We start from the raw sequence: 22,220 nt of genomic DNA on the forward strand, positions 1-22,220 counted from the left end.
CAATTGGTCAGACATTTTTCAGCATGATAAGCAACCTCTATAATTACATTTTGCATCACAACCATTTTCGCTTGAAATGAATGACGGCCAATAACGCCCAATGTTGTTTCCATTGACCCAAGCTGTACCTTTTCCAAGTCCCATAAGATCGACAACAACTGGATCATTTCCCAAGGGAGACTTGAATGTAGCCTGAATGAAAAATGGAATGATTTGATTTGATATTGAATCAACAAGTGTTTGGTTTGTTATCTTATATATAATAACATCTGTTTACCTTATACCAAGTCATGGTTCGGTTAAACGGTACATTTTCAACTGACCATTTAGACATTGCTTCCGTTCTAAAGAGTTGGTTGTCAAACCCATTTAAACCGGTTTTATAGCTCCATTTATGAGCAGACAAGTCCTTAACTATAGTTTCATCACCATTTATTCCAGTAATAAAAATGGGTCCAGTGATTCCAGCCGGCTTACTTTCAAAGAAAGCACCATAGTTCTATCAAAAAAAATTGTCAAAATTTTTTATTTTCAGTTAAAATGTAAAAAAAAAAAAGAGATTTAACTTTAAAAATAAATACGAGATAAATAATATCTAAGAACTTACCGCAAGTCCCACAGTTATACTAAGAAGAGCAATGACATTACGACCAGATTTAAACTTCACATCTTTCTCAAATACATAGTTAAATTTTCCATTCTCAGCGTGTTGATAACCTACAAATATAAATCAAAGACTTTTTGGTAAGTTGGTGTTATTGAGATTTGTAAAACATATATAAGAGTTACTTACCAATAATGTTTCCATTGACGAAAACGTAAAGGACATGAGCAGTACTGTTGATGCGAAGAGACATGGTTTTACCCACAAACGGATCTCGTTTTTTAAACTTAACGGTAGTCATGTACCATAGATAATCACTTTGGTCATTGGTGACTACTTTCTGATCAAATAGTTGTGTCTGTGTAGATTCTCCTTTTCCTTTCAAAAGGAAGTTGTCCATGTTCTCTGGTCTCCATGACCATTTCAGAGTTGAAGGGGTATCCTCAGCTTCATTTGGTTTCTTAACCATCATTGAAGTCTGAGTGGTAATCTGAAAATATAAAACCGACAAAAAATAAACTTTGGTTACAACTTTGAATGAATAATGGTTGTTAGTATGAAAATTTAAAGTCCACAGAAGAAAATTTTAAATAAAAAACCTTGGCAGTGTTATAAGCCTCATTTTTGCAATCCGGTAAAATGGTAACTGACCAAGCCGGGACAACATAAGATTCTCCTTGGAAACTAATTGTTGCATCTGAATTTTCATTTCCATTTCCAAAAAAGCAGCTTGATCCTTCTTCGGTTTTATAAATTGTTGCCTATGTAATATTTTCATGATAAGTAATTATTTCAAGAATATACTGATAAAAAATAACAAGAATATTACCGATGCAGAGTTTCCAAAGTCAATGGTGGAGATGTTTCCGTATGTGAGAGTTTTCTCTATAGAGTGAAGAACATCATGAAGTTGTTTCAAATGCCCGTATTTTGGTTGACTCAAATTACCTAATAGATTTTCCATGTAAGTAAAAATAGAAACTTCTAAAATATTTTTGTATATGAATATACTTTAAATTTACCATATTCGTCAAGGGGAGCATCATAATCATATGAAGTTGTGATGTATGGACCACCTGCGGTTCTGTCAAAGTTCGTGCCTCCATGGTACTACAATGATAAACAACATTTCAATTACTCTTTCTAGTTAATGTCGATTTTGTGTGAGCTTATTTTAATAAATAAGTTAAATTTCATTATTATATTTTTACCATATAATAATTATTAAAAGTTCCTCCTCTTTGGAAGAATCTTGCAACAGAAAATGCAACATCTTCGGTTGTTCTATGAGGATTTTTACCACCCCATTGCTTAAACCTAAACAAATAGAAGACAATAAATATTATGATAAAATATTTACAAAATAATAAGAATATAATCATACTGAAAATAAAACTTACCATCCGGTCCAGTTCTCAGTCCACATCTTAGGAGTGTTGGGATTGTTTGGTACAAAATTGTCACAGTAAAAGCCATTACATGTATTCAACTATAAAAGTAGAAACAATTTAAAATAATTAGCCTTTGAATATATTAAATAAATACTCATTATAACTAGACTGAGCTTATTACCATAGGCTGAGGAGCATCATTTTGTTGACACATTATCCATGGAACACCAACATCAAGAGACTGAGCCATGTTTGCACACCACTTAATGTATGCTTTACCTGATTCTCCATAGTGTCCCATTACATTTCCATACTCATTTTCTATCTGCAAGATTAATAAAACAAAAAAAAATAAATACTGTTAAGAATTGTATATAACATTAAGAAACACCACATAATGTATTTAAAAGATTAAATCGATTTACTTGAGCAAGAATAATTGGGCCTCCTTGTGATGCAAATAATTTTTCTTTCTTGACCATGTCTACTATCATAGTTGTGAAGTTTTGCATCTCATCCTATACATAAATCATTCATATAAAATAAAATTGAAAATAACACTACATATATGATAAAAAAAAATATTGATCATCAGGTAAGACTACCATATATGCTTTATTAGTAGTTCTGAACACCATTCCAGGCATGTTGTGCAGCCACACTGGGAATCCTCTGTTTACAATAATTAAAAAAAATCTAGGTCAAAAATATTACATGAGAAACACTAATATCATCATACAAGAAGCCAACTCATTATAATAATTTCTTAAAAATATATATTATAATCAAAAGACTAGTACTGACATTTATGATACATAAGTGTTGGTATAATGATTAATAAAATCAATTCATTGGACCATTTATTGATCAAAACATTATATGGAAAATCGCACTATGACCATACAAGAAGCTAACTTATTATCAAAATATATTAAACTGGTATATATTGCACTTTAAGAGACTACCTAAATCCATTCTAAGTATATTACCCGTAATTCCACTCAGCACATGCATATGGTCCTATGCGAAGAACAGCATACAATCCTTCATCTTGAATGGTTTTCAGGAATCGAATAAGATCTAATTTTCCAGAAAAATCATATTGACGGCGAGTAGGCTCATGCGCATTCCAGAAGACATATGTTTCGATCGCATCAAGACCTCCTTCTTTACCTTTTTTTATAAGATCCGGCCACATCTAAACATATTAACAAAAAACGATTATAATTAGTAGCAAACATAAAATACTAGGACCACACATATTGTTTGATGTAAGGTAGATTAAATACCTCAGGAGTGCTTCTAGGATAATGGATAGAACCAGAAAGGAGAACTCGACGGTGACCATCAATGGTAATGCCTCGGCCATCATGAGAAACAATTGTGGCATAGACACTACTTACACAAAGAAAACATAAAAGAAATCTTAGAGAAACCATATTTACTTAGAAGAATGGTTTTTGAATGAAGAAATATGAAAGGAAACAAAGCTTTTATAGGGGTATAAAATCGTTACCTAAAGATAATATGGATAATTATAGAGATTCCAGAAAACAAAAACAAAATTCTAACTGCCATATTATTTAAGTATAAATTTTGTTAAAATTTTTAACTATTTTTGTGAAATTTTTAACCAATAAAAAATTATTTGTCCTCGTTTTCAACTTAAATTCGATTTGGATAATAACATAATTTTTTCTAAAAATCTGAAACAATGTAGCTTGGTTGTTAAAATTTGTTCTCAATTCATTATATCTTAAACATGTCTGAATATGAAAAATTATTTGATTTGTAAATAATGTAAATCTTAAAAGCATCATATTTATTTATATATTTTTCATCTAATGTTTAAACCAGTTTAATTCTGAATAACGTTTTTAATACTTTCCACTTTTTACAAAGGAGATAAAACTAATTGACTTGACTACCTCTTTTTTATATAATAAACTAGGGTCGGCCCGCCCTACGGGCGGGATATTAGTTAATTTGATATTCACTAAATGCTCGAGTTGAAATTTGTTTTAAGATTCAAGAATTTGGTTATCTTTTATGTCTTACTTATTAGTATGCGGTGGTATAGTTGTTTTTCGATTATTCTTGCTTTGGTATTGTATCAAATTAACTAATTGTCCGACTCATAATTATAGATGTACAAATGTGGATTTGTGATAAAGTTTGATGACAATACTGTTTTTTTTAATTATTATTCATAGTGGAGTGTGCATGTGTCAGAAAGAGGCCTATAACAAATTTTATGTTTTTGTGTATGGATTTTAAATATATATTATTTTGTATAATGCATACTTGCTCTACAACATTTGCTTGTAGACTAAAAAAATTGTTTTCTATATTTTTAAAAGAGAAAATATTTAGTCTAAAATATAACATGGACATATGTATTGACTATATATAGAAGTTGAGTGTTCTTTTAAAATGACATATGTATATAGATTTTTCAACCATTACTTCACTGACACAAAACATTTATAACTGTAAATACCTTCTTTTAAAAGCAAAACTAATAAAAGCGTGTACAACAAATGTATTTTGATATATATTATATGCATCGAGTTATAAAGGTTGGAAACATTGCAAAACTGTTTGGAGCAAAGTTTTTAATTTCACGATCTTCATCTTGACGTCAGTTCAGTGTCGGCCCTGGCCACAAGCAGGAAAAGCTTGGGCTTCCAGCTGACACGATAATAAGTATTTTCGCGGCCACATATTTACAAAAATTGACTTTAGCCTAGTGGTTCTAAGAGAAATTACCAGTGCTAGAGGTGCTGGATTCAATTACCCTTAACTGCATTCATTTATTTTGGCCCTAAATATAAAATGAGACACGTGTCACTCCCAGAACGCACAAATTGATGACGTGGCTTCACGGGTTAGAGGCGAACATTTCTTTATATATATAGATATCTTGCTTGTGTTAATCAAATTTGTGTATGAGCAATAAATAAATATTACCATAACACTTAAAACTACTTTGATAACATATTTATAGCCAACCACTAAAAACAATTTCTGAGTTTTCTTTTACATATATAAACATTCGCTTTGCCTTAATATTCAGTTAGTCGCACAAACTCAGTTGGTAAATATCTAATTTTGTTGTGCTACCTTACAAGAGTTTGAATACTTAGTGTGACATTTTTTCATTTTTTTTATTTTTGCCTTAAATAAAACTTTTAAATTTCTTATACAAACAAGAACCAGTATCCATCAATTCCTTATTTTTAAAAACTCTCAAACAACAAAGACTAATTTAATCGTCTCGATTTTCTTAACTGGTTTCTCTAATCAAAGCATAACCACACATTTGATTTGTTTTTATCGTCATCGTCGATTTTCTCTTCTCTGCACCTAGTCCTAGATATGCATTCTCACCAGAATCACCTTTGTTGGAGAAACTTGCCAATAAGAAAACAACTTCGAGTATACCATCCTCCATATCTAGAATATTTAATGATATAATCAGCGTTTTCCTACCAAAAGTGAGAAATTTTTCTATTGAAATCTACATGAGTATTGATCATCTTATTAAGAAGAACCATAGGATATGGAATTTATAGGCTTTAATCGCTTGTTTATAAAGAGAAACAACATGATGGAATGTAACTCAAAGTAAACCAACATGAGCCAAATTGGTTCAACTTTGGTTGTCCACCTCGATCGAGGTCCTTGAAACCCCATGAAAAATCTAAACCAAACCAACTTATCGTCATCCTCGATGTGTCTGACTCTAGCATATCCTCCGGATCACAAGGCGGTTCAAGTCAATCTCCTCCACCATATGTTGAAGCGGCAAACAAAAGACTGAAGAAGAAAGTGCTTCAGTCTCTTCCAAAGCTCACTGTCTCGCCGGAATGACCTTCATTGGAAAAAAACACGCAAGGGCAGCGACAAGCTCCGGTTCGTGTTCGTCAAAGAGAATGGAGAAGAAGAAGGGTTAAAGATTTTAGGGAAACTACACCGTATATCTCAAAAAGTTATAATTCATTTTCTATCTAAATAATCTAAATTGATAGCATATACCGTGCATTTTATGTAATAATAACATAATATATTTGTATGAAACTGCAACCTGCGAAGAAAAAAAATTTAATTAATATTTAGTATCCATAAAAGGTAAAATATGGTCCTTAGCTATTCTCCCAAAGTAACTTTATGTTAGATATCTGACATTTCTCTGTTTCATCTTGTTTGTAGCCAAAACAGAGGGGAGACAAACAATGAAATTGTTTTGAATTTTTCATCTGAACGATGCTTGAAGTTCTTCATGCGTTTTCCCTTGGTCTCAGAAACTCACAGAGTCATATACACCACCGTGAAAGCACAAACCCCTCACTTTCTTCCTCTTTTTCTTATTCACATTCCAGGACCACTTCCCCCACATCCTATGTATTTGACATTGAGAGAAGCACATTTTTATTTGCTGCTGTCACACACACGCCACCGTCAGTTAGTAAAAATGATCGGAGAAAATGAACATTTTTTATGTTCTATACTATTGTATACATAAAAAATATAAATGAAATGCAATGCAATATATATTATGTTTATATTATTCCATCTGATGCGATTACCATCACCACCAGTTGTTTCATCGTTGCCACAACCTTCTCTCCACTGCCGTCGTCACCCATGTCTTCATCCCACTGTCTCTTTTTTTCTGCACCTTTTGTGGTGGTTTCTTTTCCTCCTCCATCAACTCCGGCACCAGCTCTTCTGCAAATCATATTTTCTCATTCGTCTCCTCATTCTTCTCCTTAATTACTCCATCGGCTTTACATCATGTCACTCAGTTCCAGTGTGTTATGTGTAGTGATCCATTCTATTTGACGAAGTAGAATAGAAATGTGGCTGCACAGTAAATAAACATTTGGTATGTTTTGTTAACGTATCATTGTTATGAATAGATTGGTTTGTACTTATTATCAAACTAAGCATTTACAAATGGTAACATATTTTGGTTATATTATTTAAAATCAAAGATGGCCAAAAAGTATTGAATACTGTGAACAATTAAAACCTATAAACTATAAACTATACATCGGACTAGTGCGAACTATACTATTTATAGAGAGTCTAATATACTATTTAAGATATAGTCTTATATTCTTCACGTATTTATTTACTATTTCTTTAAAGTAAAACACTCTGTTACGCTTTCAAATGTGATATTTTTTCTCTATCATTCTGTGTGATTGGTTGTAAGCTCAAGATTTTATATAATACAAAAATAAAAATAAAAATGTCTCAATAAGACTTGAACTCGTGTATCTTATTACACTGAAATTAGTTATTTACCAACTGAGCTAACGCTGTTTAGTCATTGTTATATATTAAAAAGAAAAATAATAAATATCGAAGGGAACAACTATTCAATTTTCAGAGAGAGTGATGATGGCGGAGAAGAAATGACCATGAATGTTTTGGGAAAAGAAGATGACCGTGTAAAATGTATATAAGAATATGTTTTTTTATTGAATAAAAAAACCACCAATAAATATTAAAAGAATTAAATCTTTGAAAAAATATATAGCATAATTTGAAAATATGATAAAGAAAACACCATAAATCTAGAAAACCATTTAACATATAGCTTCGACAGCGAGCCTTCTAGGAGCACCACTGCAATTTGGTGCACCAAACTTTTCTGTTGAGACATCAATGGAACACTTCTCTTTTCCAACACATTCTTGTGTGAGAATATCAGCCGTGTTTTTACTTGATTCACAAGTTCCTTTTTCAAAAGATCCACAATTGTCATCTGGGTTACCAAAGGATGCAAATTTGATGGCAGAAACGGGTTTTCTGCCGCATGAAAGCTCAATAATTGTTTTCTCGTAGACGTTAGCACAAACACTTCCTACTCTAGTAGTTTGGAAACTGACAAGCGATGGGTTTCCTCCCATCTCTTCAAACAAAACTAGTGTGTTATCTCCTTCTGCATTCAAGAAAGAATGAGAAACATGGTACCTGTTCAAGAAAATAACAAAGCAACAAAATCTATGTAAAGATTTCTCAGGTTAAACATTAACATATTTTATTCTAGAACCAAATAAGATGTGGAACATGTACCATCTTTGTGTGGGTTCTCCACAATTGGTCAGACATTTTTCAGCATGATAAGCACCTCTATAATTACATTTTGCATCACAACCATTTTCGCTTGAAATGAATGACGGCCAATAACGCCCAATGTTGTTTCCATTGACCCAAGCTGTACCTTTTCCAAGTCCCATAAGATCGACAACAACTGGATCATTTCCCAAGGGAGACTTGAATGTAGCCTGAATGAAAAAATGGAATGATTTGATTTGATATTGAATCAACAAGTGTTTGGTTTGTTATCTTATATATAATAACATCTGTTTACCTTATACCAAGTCATGGTTCGGTTAAACGGTACATTTTCAACTGACCATTTAGACATTGCTTCCGTTCTAAAGAGTTGGTTGTCAAACCCATTTAAACCGGTTTTATAGCTCCATTTATGAGCAGACAAGTCCTTAACTATAGTTTCATCACCATTTATTCCAGTAATAAAAATGGGTCCAGTGATTCCAGCCGGCTTACTTTCAAAGAAAGCACCATAGTTCTATCAAAAAAAATTGTCAAAAAATTTCATTTTCAGTTAAAATGTAAAAAAAAAAAAAAAGAGATTTAACTTTAAAAATAAATACAAGATAAATAATATCTAAGAACTTACCGCAAGTCCCACAGTTATACTAAGAAGTGCAATGACATTACGACGAGATTTAAACTTCACATCTTTCTCAAATACATAGTTAAATTTTCCATTCTCAGCGTGTTGATAACCTACAAATATAAATCAAAGACTTTTTGGTAAGTTGGTGTTATTGAGATTTGTAAAACATATATAAGAGTTACTTACCAATAATGTTTCCATTGACGAAAACGTGAAGGACATGAGCAGTACTGTTGATGCGAAGAGACATAGTTTTACCCACAAACGGATCTATTTTTTAAAACTTAACGTTAATCATGTACCATAGATAATCACTTTGGTCATTAGTGACTACTTTCTGATCAAATAGTTGTGTCTGTGTAGATTCTTCTTTTCCTTTCAAAAGGAAGTTGTCCATGTTCTTTGGTCTCCATGACCATTTCAGAGTTGAAGGGGTATCTTCAGCTTCATTTGATTTCTTAACCATCATTGAAGTCTGAGTGGTAATCTGAAAATATAAAACCAACAAAAAATGAACTTTGGTTACAACTTTGAATGAATAATGGTTGTTAGTACAAAAATTTAAAGTCCACAAAAGAAAATTTTAAATAAAAAACTTTGGCGGTGTTATAAGCCTCTTTTTTTGCAATCCGGTAAAATGGTAAGAGACCAAGCCGGGACAACGTAAGATTCTCCTTGGAAACTAATTGTTGCATCTGAATTTTCAATTCCATTTCCAAAAAAGCAGTTTGATCCTATAAATTGTTGCCTATGTAATATTTTCATGATAAGTAATTATTTCAAGAATATACTGATAAAAAATAACAAGAATATTACCGATGCAGAGTTTCCAAAGTCAATGGTGGAGATGTTTCCGTATGTGAGAGTTTTCTTTATAGAGTGAAGAACATCATAAAGTTGTTTCAAATGCCCGCATTTTGGTTGACTCAAATTACCTAATAGATTTCCCATGTAAGTAAAAATAGAAACTTCTAAAATATTTTTGTATATGAATACTTTATTTTTCTAAATGTTGAAACATTTGTCATTGTTTAAGAAATGAATAAAGAAAACGATTTTCTAAGTACTAAAATGTCCATTGTCAAGTAAAACGATGTTGGCTTAGGCTAAATGACGATGAATTGATCATAGAACGAAAAACCGGGATCACAAAGCCAATTAATGAAAGTTTGGTTATTGGATGATACAAATTCCAAGTACGAAAAACTCTACTAGTTATCAGTACAAGATAATATGGAAATAAAATCGGGTATGCGAGAGTTGAATAAAAAGAATCATAGAGAATGAATCAAACTATTAATGGCTAAGTCCACAAAATACTTTTTTTTTTTTGGACAAATCCACAAAATACTATAAAAGGAGATTTCAAGCTCTTATTTTCCTTACAACTTATAAGAAAGTAAGAATAAAACGTGGTTTTAGAGAGAGAGAGAAAGAGTTTGGGAAATGAGGATCAAATAAAGAGGATCGCAGAAATCTTCGCCGGAATACATAGCTAAGAGTTGTGGAAATCAAGAATGGTTAATGGAAAAACAGACAACTTTCATTGAAATTTTATTTCTCAAAACTAAAGCCATGCGAAATAATCATTAAAACACACACACACACAAGTTTAGTAGTTCATTACACACCAACCATATAAAAATCATTGACAAAGTTGACGGGCATTGTGGCCAGACACACAAAGACTCACAGCCCCAAAACGTTACCCACACACACACACACACTATAGGCAAAATGATGGAGCCAGAGAAGGAAATCAGAAGTTGATGAGAACGTGTATTAACTATTAAGTAAGAACCAGATGGTTTAATCTGATCACAATCTCTCCACTTGAATCCTTCCTCTTTATCAAAACCATTAATTAAGGTCTCACGTACAGAAAGCCGTGAAAACAGCAGAACCTTATTGTTCCATTGCCCTAATCCGGACCGGTAACCTCCCTCCACCGTAGGCAGAAACTCATCAGTCCATGAATTCTCCTCCGGATCAAAAACTCCCAGACATCCAGAGTTTTGGTCCAAAAAATACACTATGTTCCTCACAACAGTGTTGGAATGGACCGACAATAATTGCTTCAAATCTAACTCTTCCCATGTCTCCGTTTTGGGGTCATATATGTTCATGGTGGTGGATCCATTGGCTGAAAAGATCATCATCATCATCATCATCATCAATTATGTAAGAACAGAAAAAAGTTTATTTGAACAATGTCTATTACCGGCATTTTAGTGTTCCTACCTACAGCATAGAGTTTGGACTTGAAGGAGAAGGCGAAGCCGCCGATGGGAAACGCTACGGGACCATCCATAAGGCTCCATTGGTTGGTTTGCGGGTTGTATACTTCAGTGTTGAAAAGGCAATAACCATCATTGCTAAAGCCTTGGACCACATACAAAAGGCCGTCCACTTCAGCTAATGAAAAGTCGTAACGTGGTATGTTCATGTCTGCCAGTTTTCTCCAGCTGTTTATATCATTCCGACAAGAAATCAGTTCAAAGAAAACCTCTATGTTTCTTTAGAGAAGATGTATGGATGGATGTCACATATTGATCAGTTAGTAAGAGAAGAGAGATTCAGATGGAAGACCTGTTAGTAGCAGGATTGAACTCGTAAACATCAGCCGAAGCAAGGGGAGGGTTTCTGTTCATATCATTCCAACAAGATAATCAAGAAATCAGTTGAAGAAATCACATATTGATGAGATTTGTAACAGAACTATAACGGAAGAGAGATTTAGATCAAAGACCTTTTAGTAGAAAGACTGAACTCGTTAATATCACCCGAAGCAATGGGAGGAATCCTACTGAAGTCCCAGTATTTCATACCCGTATATCCACCGATGAACAAGATCTTCTCGCCACCGATCACCGCGACGCAGAAACCCCGCTTCAATGGCCCAGGGAAAGGAGGAATCTGTCCCAGGTTGTTCCCGGAGCTGTCAAAAACTTCCCAATACACTTTTCTGCCACGGATGCTTTTCATGAAAACACACATGAACTCCTCCATTGTCCCTGTCAACTTCCGAACAGCGGCGAAATGCTCGCTCCTGAGGAAGGTCTTCCATCGCCGGCAGACTTGAGAAAGGACACGAAAGTTTGAGCGCGGGATTCGTGAGAGGCAGAGCGCCGCTACGTCGTCCGTCAAGCCGGGTATGATCGACGTTGACGACTCCTCCATTTTAAATTTTAATTGTTCTTTCGCATCAAAACTAATGTATTAAAAAAAAAAAAACAGGAAGCGTATTCAACTGTTGTAACGTGGATCATTGGCCAAAACGATACCTCTTAGATTACGTTGACCTAGTGTGGTCGTGGATAATTAAGCACAATTGAAAATGATTTATTATTTCTATTAATGTTTGTAAGCTCTAATCAAATTCAGATTATTTCATGATATTCTATTGATTTGTAAAAAGAAGTCAACGCTATTCTTATCGGAATCCAATCATTTTTTTTTTGTAAAATCCAATATCCAATCATGATCCTCACGTTTTTTTTTTTAAATTGGGAACGCCTCTGCTTTGCTGCTTGGTTCACTTGGATGTGAGAAATAATAGGCATCAACAACCAAACCTTTGACCTGACAATCATCATAAAAAGGGCCTGGTGTTATGCATAGTATCATAGATTATCTCATGCATACTCCATTGGCTAACGAGCCTATGCTAAAGCAACCTCATTCCTCATCACTCAAGTATTTCAACTCAATTTCTAAACAAATAAAATTATTATTTACTAATAGTTTAGTTATTTAATTAAATAAAAAAGATTATTAAAGGTGTAAACCATTTACTAAGGTGTGATTGGCAACCATTTACATCAAGCAATCAAGCTTTAATAAAAAAAATTAAAATCACAGTTCTAAAAATAACCCACAGCTGTAAAAGTGCTTTCCAGAGTCAATCTACAGAAATAAAAATTAAAGCCACAGCAAAAAATCTACAAATATTTTTCTACAACAAATTTTTTAAGCTACATCTATTACCAATTGAACCCTAAGTGCTATCTATAATAGAGAGTATCTTTTTCATGCCTCTCTCCTATTTCTCTCATATTCTCTTTTTTTTTTCTTTTAAGTGTGAGATATCTTATGGATATTTCCGTTGAACATGCTCTTATAATCCATTTTAGTTGTTGTTCCTTATTTATCAGTGTTGGTTATAAGTCAGAAGAAAAGCAAACATTTTGTACTTAATCAAGAATGGAAAACGGGAAAACCAATGTTTAAGAAATCGTTAGGTGATAACTAATCACTTTGTAGATGAGATGCGACTAGACGGATTATTCGAAGCTAAGCGAGGCTTAGACTTTGTCAAATTATTGATTTATTTTATATATTTTTATTTATATAAAATATTTCAATTTTGAGTTGAATAATTTTGATGAATTATCAAAATTAGATATACAAACAAAATAAACTAGACAAATTTGAGAATTCTTACTAACATTATTGCTTAATTTAACAGATTTAAACTAATTTAAATCGATACAAATTGGTTTTAATCTATTTAAAACAGTTGCAAATGATTTGAGTCATATCAATCGGATTTAAAGGACTGAGTCGCCGCCCATACCGATTTTTAAAACCATAGGAAAAACAGACAACTTGCATTCAATTTTTATTTCTCAAAATTAAATTCATGCGCATTAATCGCGAAAATACATATATAAGAATCAGTTTGACAAAGTTGAGGGCATTTGCCAGACACACAAGACACAGCCACAAAACGTTAAGCACACACACTAGAGAAAAGATTGCAAGTCAAAGGGGGAAATCAGAAGTTGATGAGAACGCTGAACAAGTGAGAACCAGATGGTTTAATCTGACTACAATATCTCCACTTGGACCCTTTCTCTTTATCAAAATCATTGATTATGGTCTCATGTACAGAAAGCCTTGAAAACAGCAGAACCTTATTGTTCCATTGCCCTACTCCAAACCGGAAACCTCCCGCCACCGTAGGCACAAACACCGTGGTCCATGAGTTCTCCTCTGGATCAAACACTCCCAGACGTCCAGTCAAGTCCTTGTCCAAGAAATACACTTTGTTCCTCACAACAGTGTAGGAGTAGACAGACATTGATTTCTCCAACTCTAACTCTTCCCATGTCTTTGTTTTAGGGTCATATATGTCGACGGTGCATGATCCATTGCCTGGAAAGAACATCATAATGTATGTACGAGTAAGAAACTTAGTTTAATCAGTGTCCATTCTTGGCATTATCTTGTTCCTACCTAAAGCGTAGAGTTTGGACTTGAAGGAGAATGCAAAGCCACTGATATTTCGGAATTGTGGACAATCCATAAGGGTCCACTGATTAGTTTCCGGGTTGTATACATCAGAGTTGAGAAGGCAATAACCATCATTGGTATAGCCTCGAACCACATACAAAAGGCCGTCCACTTCAGCTAATGCAAAGTTGTAACGTGGTATGTTCATGTCCGGCAGTTTCCCCCAGCTGTTTATATCATTACAACAAGATATCAAGAAATCAGTTGAACACCAGACTCAAATCACACTCTACTACCATACAGTTGTGTAAGAATCCTGAAGAAAAGATAACCTCTATGTTTCTTTAGAGAAATGTATGTCATATTGATCAGACTTCTAAGAGAACTAATGGAAGAGAGTCAGATACAAGACCTGTTAGTAGCAGGATCAAACTCGTAAACATCAGCCGAAGCAAGGGGAGTGTTTCTATTGGTCACACAGCCTCCGATCCCCGTATATCCACCGATGAACAAAATCTTCTCGCCACCGAGCACCGTGACGCCGTATCCCCACTTCAGTGGCCCAGGGACGTTAGGTATCTGTCCCAGTTTGTTCCCAGAGCTGTCGAAAACTTCCCAGTACACTTTCTTGCCAGGCACGGTTTCCATCAAAACACACATGAACTCCTCCACCGTTCCGGTCAACTTTCGAACGGCGGCGAAATGCTCGCTCCTGAGGAAGGTCTTCCATCGCCGGCAGACCTGAGAAAGTACACGAAAGTTTGAGCGCGGGATTCGTGAGAGGCAGAGCGCCGCTACATCGTCCGTCAAGCCAGGTATGATCGTCAACGACAACTCCATTTTAATTAACGACTTGGATTGATCGCTAAATGCATCATTTATTCAACTGCTGTAACGTGGTTGACATTGACCAAGTGATTATAACAGCTGTAAATGGTTTAATTATTTGTTAGTTAATAATGCTTGTAAGGTTTAATCACACCGAGCCACATTTGAAAATAAAGTTCACGATTTTGTACTGATTTGTAAATAAAGTCAACGCTTCTGTAATCCAAAATTCAATCATGTTTTTTTCAATCGGCTGCGTTGTCTTACAATAATAAAAGTGAACAAAATGTATCACACAATGTGACCACACGATAACTACAGTCCCTAGGCTTAAGACGAGGCTCCTTTTTTGGACTAGGCGGCCAACTGAGTCTCCGGCTGAAAATTAAACCAGATACTACATGAGAAAAGCATATCAATCAATTGGTGATGAATGGGCATTGAGATTAATACATTACCTCTTTCTTAACAGGCTCTTCCTTCTCCGACAATATCAACTCAATGTGGCATGGGTTTGACATGTAAGCTGCAGATGTAAAAGAATCAGTCATCACAATGCCAAAAAAACAAAAGTTGAAAATAAAAAGCAGTTGCAAAGAGAACATACGATTAATTCTTCCATGAGCACGGTATGTCCTCCGCCTCTGCTTTGCTGCTTGGTTCACTTGAATGTGAGAAATGAAAAGTGCATCAACATCCAACCCTTTGACCTGATAAACTTCAATCGGTTATTAGTAAGTTAAAGAAGCGACAAATCAGTAAAACAAAGTCAACGTTAAAGAGTCCAAAGTCACCTCAGCATTGCTCTCAGCATTCTTGAGAAGATCAAGAACGAACTGAGCAGACTTGGCAGGCCAACGACCTTGACTGTTTGAATGCCTGTTCTTCGCCTGAGAAGTACGCCCAACACCACGGCAGAAACGTGTGAAGGGGATAGCTTGCTTGTGAGCTATCACATCTTCCAAGTACCTCTTCGCCTTGAGCAAGGGTAGCTTCCTTATAGCATGCGCTGTTTCCCTAGTGTTCTATTCACAATTCACAACATGGACAATACATAATCAGATTAACCCAGATCAGAAAAAAAAAACCGTTTCGTCTATACATTACAAATGCAAAAAATTTAATCAACTATTGCAATAATCATCTGAATAAACGAGTGTGGTGTTACTACCAATTAAAAATGATGACAATTTAATCAATAGTTAAGGACCAAAAGCTAAAATGTACCATCATGAACTGAACCCATCAGATATTATAAGAAACGTAGGTTCACCCAAACACGATGACCAATTCGATTTTCCTGACATTTACGTGAACTCTGTTACGTACGAAAACAGAGCCCTGCTTTTTGCTAATCAGGTTTTGTTCTAATCCCCTATAGAAACCCCTAATCAGATTCATTTCTAAGATGCAACATAAGCACAAGAAAATTACCTTGAAGTGGACCCTGAGATCTGCTCCCCTCGCCTTGCAAGCTAAAGGAACGTACAAACGAAATCAATCACTATAGAAACACAATAACAGTGTTAAAGCTAGATAATAATCAGTTAAGCAAGTGTTCTTACATTTGGTGGAATTGTCGGGTTCTTGCGAGTACTTCACCTGAAGAAAAAGAAAACAATAGGATAAGCATAGAAGCACGTATTACAGGCTAAGAACATGTTAGCTAGTGTGATTGAAGCATTACCATGACGGCCAACGAGAAGAGATTATGCGTTGGATAATGGTTTATTTTATATATAAGCTGGGAGACATGAAACCCTAAACGACGAGGTGTGTTTGGGCCTTTCTGGGCCATTTCGCATCACGTTATTAATGGGCTATTAGCGGGCTTTTGTAGTTTTGGAGGACGGTGATGTCATTAGCATTAAAGAAGTATATAAAGAGAGGGTTAAGAGGTATCTAGGGCTTCGTTTCGTAGAGAAAGAAAGAGAGAGAGAGAGAGAAGATGAGTGGAGAAAACGACAACGGCGGTGCTAAGCGCAGGGGCTCGGTCAAGTGGTTTGCTGCCGAGAAGGGGTTCGGTTTCATCACTCCCGAAGACGGCGGCGAAGATCTCTTCGTTCACCAGTCTTCCATCAGATCTGAGGGATACCGAAGCCTCGCTGAAGGAGAATCTGTCGAGTTCCTTGTTGAGGTCGACAACAGCAGTGGCCGTACCAAGGCCATCGAGGTGACCGGACCTGATGGCGCTCCTGTCCAAGGTACCAGCCGTGGTTCAGCTGGCGGACGCGGAGGCTTTGGCGGCGACGGGTACGGAGGAAGAGGTGGAGGCCGTGGAAGTTACGGTGGACGAGGTGGCGGCGGTGGTGGCCGAGGAGGAGGAGGAGGCGACTGCTACAAGTGTGGTGAGCCAGGTCACATGGCGAGAGAGTGTTCCCAAGGAGGGGGAGGATACGGAGGTGGAGGTAGAGGAGGTGGCGGCGGTGGAGGAAGCTGCTACTCCTGTGGCGAGTCGGGACATTTCTCGAGGGATTGTACTAGCGGTGGACGTTGAAACGGATAGCGGTCCGGAGGTTGGTAAGGCTGAGTTTGTTATGATCTGATGGACAAGTCTTGTCGATGCGTACTATCTCTTTATTATTCTCGTTTTTTGCTTATGACGGATGGATCTTTGTCGTTTTCTATGTTTGTTTTTCGGTTAAATGCCTGATGGTTTCGAATTACGGATTATGGTTATTTGTTTCTGCTATTTTATGGTTTGACGGTGTTGTTGCATGTGACGGATTCATTTCATATTTAAGGCTGGTTTTAAATCCATTTGGGAGTTTTAATAGATTTGAAAGAATTACAATTGACAAACCGTGTCATGGTTCTAGGTTTAAAAAGGAGATTCATTAATGTTATGATTTTTTTGTCCAAAACATTTTTTGGATTAAGACTTAAAGGAAGTGGGGACCCATGACACAGACCCTTTTCAAATGCTGTAGTGTTCAAACAATCCAATCTAATTAAAGACGATTATTCGTAGAAAGACTTTAAAGATTTCACTATGGACCTTATCGAAAAACTTATTGTAACCAACATATATAATCGTAAACCTTCAAGATTGTAAACTGTAAGAAAAATACAATGCAATAGCTTACCTGATGGAGTATGAGAGACTTAGGATAGCTCCATCATGTCTTACGTAAAATATTGACGGATGAGTTGTTTAATGTTTAAGTTAATCATCGTCATCTCCCAAAAAACTGTTGAGCATAAATTTCAAGTATGTTTATGTAGTGATGATACAGTATATCCAATCTCACATAACAAGTACATAACATTTTTCTTAATTCATTTGGGTTTAGATTGGATTGATGGTCAATACATGGAATGTGTAGGTGTTTGTCTCAGGACAACATCAAAAGGCCCAGTTCGACCCAAAAAGGCATTAAATAAAGTCCATTAAAAAGCCCAATAATGTTGCAAACAAAACGTCCGGCTAAAACCCTCGGAGACGTCTATCATTTCCAGGTCTTTCTTCTTCATTTTCATCCAACTTCCCAAGCATTCAGAACCAAACCCTAGATTTGATTTCCCCCGATGGAGTTCTCTGCCGCTGATTTCGATAGGCTTATGATGGTGGACCTCGCTCGAAACGCTTGCGAGGAACAGTACAAGAAGGATCCTCTCGATTCTGAGGTTTGCACTATATGATTAGTTTTTTCCCTATCGTTCAGGATCATTGTATGGAGATGTATAACCTGAATTAGATTTTAGGAGATCAGATTGATTGATATAGGTTTCTCCGATTCGATTTGATATACAGAATTTGCTAAAGTGGGGTGGAGCATTGCTTGAACTTTCCCAGTTCCAGAGTGTTGCTGATGCGAAGCTCATGTTAGATGGTATGACAGTCTTTGTTTACAAAGTGTTATATAAATCTTTTGCTAAGAAAATAACAAAAGCATGCATTGGTCTATTTATGTAGATGCTCTTTCCAAGTTCGAAGAGGTATTAACAATAAACCCAGGGAAGCATCAGGCTCTTTGGTGTCTTGGCAACGCCTACTCTTCCCAAGCGTTTCTTAATCCGGATTCCGATGTAGCCCAAGGTCTCTTTGATAAAGCTGCTGATTATTTCGAGAGAGCTGAAAATATGGTACATTTGTATGGTTTTTAATTGAATGTTAATGAAACCTACTTCTTATTTTGTTGTTTGTTTTTTGTTTGGCAGGATCCAGGTAATGAGATGTATCTCAAGTCCATGGAAGTTGCAACAGAGGTATCTCTTTCAACTTTTTGTGTCATTATTACATTATTGATGGAGAGTATTGTTTTATAAAGAAACTAGGGGAGAATCGTATGACATTTGTTTAAGGCATCTTTGTATGGTATTTATCTTCTTGAACCTGAAACCTTTACGTCTATGTGAATAGGGGCCGAAACTGCATAAGGAGATACATAAACATGGTGGAATGATGCAGCAGGCACTAGCTGGTGGAGGAGGTGGAGGAGGAGGAGGAGGAGGTCCCTCAGCTTCTTCAAATGCTGGCGTAAGTTATCAATTGTTTCATACCGTTATTTCACTAGACTCAAGTTTATAAGAACATAAGCAGAAAGTGAAAGAAATTATCGTTGCTTTTGCAGGGTGGTAAGAAGAACAATAAGATGAAGAACAATGACTTCACATACGATGTATGCGGTTGGATAATTCTCGCCTTTGGGATTGTTGCTTGGGTTGGCATGGCTAAGTCACTTGGCCCTCCACCTCCTGCTCGATAAAGCCCAAGTAATGAAACGCCATTCCTTGGGGGACAATAATGCTGCCTGCTAGTTCGATTTCTCAAACATACCGGTTCTAAAGTTGAAGAGAGATTTCAACGTTTGTGGTGGCTATATGGTTTTGTTTCCCGACAAGATCGTGTCAAATTGTTTTGTTTACTTAATTACGTTAGGATGTTTGTTTCTTCATCTATATTGGGTAAGAGAAGAGAGAGTAACAATGTTTTTGGTTTCGTGGTACGAACACAATGTGTACACGACGATTTCTTCTTTTGAATTTCTTATTTACAGAAAATAATGAAACATCCTATAAGAAGAATAATCTCCGAACAACAATCGCTAAAGAAAAAATTAGTTGCAGTATGTGTTATTAGCATCAACAAGGGCATAAGTGTCTTTACACCTTATCGTCCCTTCGGCAACGCCTATGAACGATTTTGTATAAATAACCAAACGCAAACGCAGCGTTTCATACTCATCGTCATCTCCAAACAGAGCAGCTCGAAACAATGGCTTGCAAAACGATTCTGCGCTCCGTCTTCCTCTCGGAATCACGTCGGACCTCCGCAGCAAGTAGATGCTTCTTTTTCCCTCCTTCTCCGGCATCAGTTCCTGTCCATGGATTGTTCCCGGCGCCGAATAGACTAAGTTTCAGCGGTTTCGCCTCTGTTCCGGACCGGCTCCCTCGTCTCAGTTGCACCAATAACGATCAATCTGAGCAAGGTCCGCCTCAAGAGGCTGTGCTCAAGGCGATTTCAGGTTCGTGCCTCGTTGATTGCTTCCTAGTAGCTCGTTTCAGAGTGATTTTGTTTTTGCTTGGCCGAAATGGATTCGATACGATTGGATCTATGATGAAGAGGAATCCAATTTGTAGTTTCGATGGCTATGAACTGCCGTTTTGTCAGTTGAACTAATCCTTCACATGATTCTCTAGGAATTTGGATTATTTAGGGTTAGCGATTAAGCTTGAGTACTAGGTTATTGACACGTGTTTCATGCTGATGGCATGCAGAAGTGTCGAAGACTGATGGGAGGGTTGGGAAGACTACCAATGTGATTATTGGAGGCACTGTTGCTGATGATTCTTCTAAAGATTGGCTTGAACTTGACCAAAAGGTATTTTCTTTCAGAGAATCTTGTACTGTTTTGGTTAGTTTCTAGTAGACTTGTTCCTTTTGTTTTTGCTCCTGTGGATTTGCATTGCATTCACTATAGTTTAAGATGATGTTTGCTGACTCGGCTTTCCAGGTCAATACATACCCAACAGAGAGAGGGTTTACTGCGATAGGGACTGGTGGAGATGACTTTGTGCATGCTATGGTCGTTGCTGTTGAGTCTGTCATTGACCGTCAAATTCCAGAGGTAAACTTGTTTTCCTCTCAGAGGGTATCTTCATACTTACTGTTGGTTGATAAGAGATTTGTAGGTCATTACTTACTGATTTTGAATCTGGTTTGAGATGGAAACCTGGTATCTCAAGTAGAATCATGAGTCATGGTGTATTAGTGCTTAATCTAACTCATCTGACTTCTTAATGTTACACCAATTCTTTGTTTATACTCTTCTCGTGTATAGAAAACATCAACTGTTGGTACGTTGGGAATAGGATTACTTTGAGAGGTTGTACAGATTTGAGATTGGCTTTAACTATTGGTCTATTTACGTATATAAAAATCTGCGCCAGTGTTTTCTATACAGTATTGTGGTATGCACAGGCTTGATTATTACGAGCATAACGTGTAAACAAGTGAAAACCGGATGCACCCTGCTCTCCTTACTTTTTTTTCCTCTTGCTTTTGTCTATGTGCTTAGTCTTGTGTAGTAGCTCAGCTACTAACTGTTTGTTCCTTCACATTCCAATTAAATGATCAGAAAGGAGTATCTTTTTAGTTGATGACTCTCAAGCAATTTTATAATACTAGGAACACAAGAATCCTACTAACCATGTATCTCTGTTTTTTTTTTGCCGACATCAAAAGGATTGTGTGAAGCAGACATTATCAAGCAAAGGCAAATATGTATCGGTTAATATTGGCCCTATCCGAGTTGTCTCTAGTGAACAGGTTTTTCCCTCTTCCCTCTCTCACCCACACACGCACAAAATACATACTTATAGGCACAAGAAGCATAGAGATTCAAACCATATTTTACACAGAAGATGAGAGAAAGTTTAAAGATAAAGATTTGGTGAGAAATAAAATAAAATTGGAGTTGATTGGTTTTTGACAGGTTCAAGCAGTGTATAATGCAATGAGGAGAGACGAAAGAATGAAATACTTCTTATAGGTTTTGAGGTGTGGTGGTAGAATCACACGGCTCTTCCCTCTTCTCTATTCTCCATTGCGACTATGTAAATTATGCAGGTGTAAGGCCATCATTTATTTTATTCGTGCTTATTTACACCAACTAAAGTCTTCCTTCTTTAATTATTATATCAAAGATGACTTATCAAAAATGAATAGTTGGAGAAAATAGCTAGTTTACCACTTGTCACCCGTATGAACTGGACTTGATCTGACCCGGTTTGTCATAGCTTTACCGGTTTGCAGGTCTGATCATCCTTTTTGAATTTTACTGGATTGAAAAACACTAATCTTAATAGTGTGTTTTAGTTACAGTAGGACGTAAGTCACGTAATCGTCGTGGGAAGCTTATTTATGGTTGTATTGATTACATTTACGAATAAAGGAGATTGATTAGTGGGTAATCCTGAATGTTTAATCCAGAAATTAGGT

General features: G+C 36.0%; 8 protein-coding genes and 1 non-coding gene across 11 annotated transcripts; 3 read left to right on the top strand and 6 right to left on the bottom strand.

Moving 5' to 3' along the window:
- Nucleotides 1-18: 18 nt before the first annotated feature.
- On the bottom strand, nucleotides 19-6,737 carry LOC108870485 (beta-galactosidase 15-like). The gene is made up of 13 exons (XM_033275964.1): nucleotides 6,585-6,737; nucleotides 2,985-3,193; nucleotides 2,601-2,667; nucleotides 2,421-2,513; nucleotides 2,177-2,320; nucleotides 2,005-2,093; nucleotides 1,816-1,921; nucleotides 1,627-1,714; nucleotides 1,434-1,552; nucleotides 794-1,094; nucleotides 608-717; nucleotides 278-499; nucleotides 19-192 (listed from the first exon to the last, which is right to left on the bottom strand). Exons 1-13 carry the CDS (start codon nucleotides 6,735-6,737, stop codon nucleotides 19-21), a joined length of 1,875 nt encoding a protein of 624 aa, XP_033131855.1.
- Nucleotides 6,738-7,462: 725 nt separating this feature from the next.
- On the bottom strand, nucleotides 7,463-16,613 carry LOC103829063 (60S ribosomal protein L17-2). Of its 2 annotated transcripts, none has more exons than XM_033275397.1 (7): nucleotides 16,464-16,613; nucleotides 16,342-16,378; nucleotides 16,211-16,251; nucleotides 15,571-15,801; nucleotides 15,384-15,486; nucleotides 15,235-15,302; nucleotides 7,463-8,767 (listed from the first exon to the last, which is right to left on the bottom strand). In XM_033275397.1, the coding sequence occupies exons 1-7, from the start codon at nucleotides 16,572-16,574 to the stop codon at nucleotides 8,702-8,704; spliced, it is 657 nt and encodes a 218-aa protein (XP_033131288.1). In that variant the 5' UTR covers nucleotides 16,575-16,613; the 3' UTR covers nucleotides 7,463-8,701. The 2 variants fall into 2 exon arrangements, with proteins under 2 accessions (XP_033131288.1, XP_009102976.2); XM_009104728.3 differs by lacking the exon at nucleotides 7,463-8,767 and adding an exon at nucleotides 14,950-15,154 and having other exon boundaries at nucleotides 16,464-16,609.
- Nucleotides 7,593-8,437, bottom strand: LOC103829059 (beta-galactosidase 7-like). Its single transcript, XM_033275965.1, has 3 exons — nucleotides 8,381-8,437; nucleotides 8,083-8,294; nucleotides 7,593-7,980 (listed from the first exon to the last, which is right to left on the bottom strand). Exons 1-3 carry the CDS (start codon nucleotides 8,435-8,437, stop codon nucleotides 7,593-7,595), a joined length of 657 nt encoding a protein of 218 aa, XP_033131856.1.
- LOC103829058 (putative F-box/kelch-repeat protein At1g27420) lies at nucleotides 10,232-13,461 on the bottom strand. The gene is made up of 4 exons (XM_009104725.3): nucleotides 11,463-13,461; nucleotides 11,303-11,356; nucleotides 10,955-11,178; nucleotides 10,232-10,856 (listed from the first exon to the last, which is right to left on the bottom strand). Exons 1-4 carry the CDS (start codon nucleotides 11,891-11,893, stop codon nucleotides 10,303-10,305), a joined length of 1,263 nt encoding a protein of 420 aa, XP_009102973.1. The 5' UTR covers nucleotides 11,894-13,461; the 3' UTR covers nucleotides 10,232-10,302.
- Nucleotides 12,757-14,822, bottom strand: LOC103829112 (putative F-box/kelch-repeat protein At1g27420). Its single transcript, XM_009104781.2, has 3 exons — nucleotides 14,361-14,822; nucleotides 13,952-14,175; nucleotides 12,757-13,870 (listed from the first exon to the last, which is right to left on the bottom strand). Exons 1-3 carry the CDS (start codon nucleotides 14,786-14,788, stop codon nucleotides 13,491-13,493), a joined length of 1,032 nt encoding a protein of 343 aa, XP_009103029.2. The 5' UTR covers nucleotides 14,789-14,822; the 3' UTR covers nucleotides 12,757-13,490.
- On the bottom strand, nucleotides 15,996-16,127 carry LOC117127018. The gene has a single exon (XR_004449778.1). It is a non-coding gene; the product is annotated as a small nucleolar RNA snoR74 (small nucleolar RNA).
- A 55-nt stretch (nucleotides 16,614-16,668) lies between the features above and the next one.
- On the top strand, nucleotides 16,669-17,536 carry LOC103829064 (cold shock protein 2). Its single transcript, XM_009104729.3, has one exon. It carries the CDS (start codon nucleotides 16,725-16,727, stop codon nucleotides 17,271-17,273), a length of 549 nt encoding a protein of 182 aa, XP_009102977.1. The 5' UTR covers nucleotides 16,669-16,724; the 3' UTR covers nucleotides 17,274-17,536.
- Nucleotides 17,537-18,177: 641 nt separating this feature from the next.
- Nucleotides 18,178-19,775, top strand: LOC103829065 (mitochondrial import receptor subunit TOM20-2). The gene is made up of 6 exons (XM_009104730.3): nucleotides 18,178-18,403; nucleotides 18,531-18,609; nucleotides 18,693-18,862; nucleotides 18,938-18,985; nucleotides 19,140-19,256; nucleotides 19,351-19,775. The coding sequence occupies exons 1-6, from the start codon at nucleotides 18,305-18,307 to the stop codon at nucleotides 19,483-19,485; spliced, it is 648 nt and encodes a 215-aa protein (XP_009102978.1). The 5' UTR covers nucleotides 18,178-18,304; the 3' UTR covers nucleotides 19,486-19,775.
- A 127-nt stretch (nucleotides 19,776-19,902) lies between these two features.
- LOC103829066 lies at nucleotides 19,903-21,940 on the top strand. Of its 2 annotated transcripts, none has more exons than XM_009104732.3 (5): nucleotides 19,903-20,244; nucleotides 20,501-20,601; nucleotides 20,734-20,847; nucleotides 21,465-21,548; nucleotides 21,715-21,940. In XM_009104732.3, exons 1-5 carry the CDS (start codon nucleotides 19,995-19,997, stop codon nucleotides 21,769-21,771), a joined length of 606 nt encoding a protein of 201 aa, XP_009102980.1. In that variant the 5' UTR covers nucleotides 19,903-19,994; the 3' UTR covers nucleotides 21,772-21,940. The 2 variants fall into 2 exon arrangements, with proteins under 2 accessions (XP_009102980.1, XP_009102979.1); XM_009104731.3 differs by having other exon boundaries at nucleotides 19,936-20,244; nucleotides 20,498-20,601.
- Nucleotides 21,941-22,220: the final 280 nt, after the last annotated feature.

The sequence above is a fragment of the Brassica rapa genome, chromosome A07 (assembly GCF_000309985.2).
Source record: "Brassica rapa cultivar Chiifu-401-42 chromosome A07, CAAS_Brap_v3.01, whole genome shotgun sequence".
NCBI lineage: Eukaryota > Viridiplantae > Streptophyta > Magnoliopsida > Brassicales > Brassicaceae > Brassica > Brassica rapa.

Excerpts from the sequence above, each read along its gene's own strand:
- LOC108870485 (XM_033275964.1), bottom strand. The coding sequence starts at position 6,737 with ATGATTTGCAGAAGAGCTGGTGCCGGAGTTGATGGAGGAGGAAAAGAA. Across the intron at positions 2,668-2,984 it reads TGTGCTGAGTGGAATTACGG|AGGATTCCCAGTGTGGCTGC; the intron begins GTAATATACTTA and ends TATTGTAAACAG. Across the intron at positions 2,321-2,420 it reads GCCCAATTATTCTTGCTCAA|ATAGAAAATGAGTATGGAAA; the intron begins GTAAATCGATTT and ends TTAATCTTGCAG.
- LOC103829059 (XM_033275965.1), bottom strand. The coding sequence starts at position 8,437 with ATGTCTAAATGGTCAGTTGAAAATGTACCGTTTAACCGAACCATGACT. Across the intron at positions 8,295-8,380 it reads GAACCATGACTTGGTATAAG|GCTACATTCAAGTCTCCCTT; the intron begins GTAAACAGATGT and ends TTTTTCATTCAG. Across the intron at positions 7,981-8,082 it reads GGAGAACCCACACAAAGATG|GTACCATGTTTCTCATTCTT; the intron begins GTACATGTTCCA and ends TTTCTTGAACAG.
- LOC103829058 (XM_009104725.3), bottom strand. The coding sequence starts at position 11,893 with ATGGAGGAGTCGTCAACGTCGATCATACCCGGCTTGACGGACGACGTA. Across the intron at positions 11,357-11,462 it reads TTCAGTCTTTCTACTAAAAG|AAACCCTCCCCTTGCTTCGG; the intron begins GTCTTTGATCTA and ends TGATATGAACAG. Across the intron at positions 10,857-10,954 it reads GTCCAAACTCTATGCTGTAG|CCAATGGATCCACCACCATG; the intron begins GTAGGAACACTA and ends TGATCTTTTCAG.
- LOC103829112 (XM_009104781.2), bottom strand. The coding sequence starts at position 14,788 with ATGGAGTTGTCGTTGACGATCATACCTGGCTTGACGGACGATGTAGCG. Across the intron at positions 14,176-14,360 it reads TTTGATCCTGCTACTAACAG|CTGGGGGAAACTGCCGGACA; the intron begins GTCTTGTATCTG and ends TGATATAAACAG. Across the intron at positions 13,871-13,951 it reads GTCCAAACTCTACGCTTTAG|GCAATGGATCATGCACCGTC; the intron begins GTAGGAACAAGA and ends TGTTCTTTCCAG.
- LOC103829063 (XM_033275397.1), bottom strand. The coding sequence starts at position 16,574 with ATGGCCCAGAAAGGCCCAAACACACCTCGTCGTTTAGGGTTTCATGTC. Across the intron at positions 16,379-16,463 it reads TCTTCTCGTTGGCCGTCATG|GTGAAGTACTCGCAAGAACC; the intron begins GTAATGCTTCAA and ends CTTTTTCTTCAG. Across the intron at positions 16,252-16,341 it reads ACCCGACAATTCCACCAAAT|CTTGCAAGGCGAGGGGAGCA; the intron begins GTAAGAACACTT and ends ACGTTCCTTTAG.
- LOC103829064 (XM_009104729.3), top strand. The coding sequence starts at position 16,725 with ATGAGTGGAGAAAACGACAACGGCGGTGCTAAGCGCAGGGGCTCGGTC.
- LOC103829065 (XM_009104730.3), top strand. The coding sequence starts at position 18,305 with ATGGAGTTCTCTGCCGCTGATTTCGATAGGCTTATGATGGTGGACCTC. Across the intron at positions 18,610-18,692 it reads TGCGAAGCTCATGTTAGATG|ATGCTCTTTCCAAGTTCGAA; the intron begins GTATGACAGTCT and ends CTATTTATGTAG. Across the intron at positions 18,986-19,139 it reads CCATGGAAGTTGCAACAGAG|GGGCCGAAACTGCATAAGGA; the intron begins GTATCTCTTTCA and ends CTATGTGAATAG.
- LOC103829066 (XM_009104731.3), top strand. The coding sequence starts at position 19,995 with ATGGCTTGCAAAACGATTCTGCGCTCCGTCTTCCTCTCGGAATCACGT. Across the intron at positions 20,602-20,733 it reads GGCTTGAACTTGACCAAAAG|GTCAATACATACCCAACAGA; the intron begins GTATTTTCTTTC and ends TCGGCTTTCCAG. Across the intron at positions 21,549-21,714 it reads GAGTTGTCTCTAGTGAACAG|GTTCAAGCAGTGTATAATGC; the intron begins GTTTTTCCCTCT and ends GGTTTTTGACAG.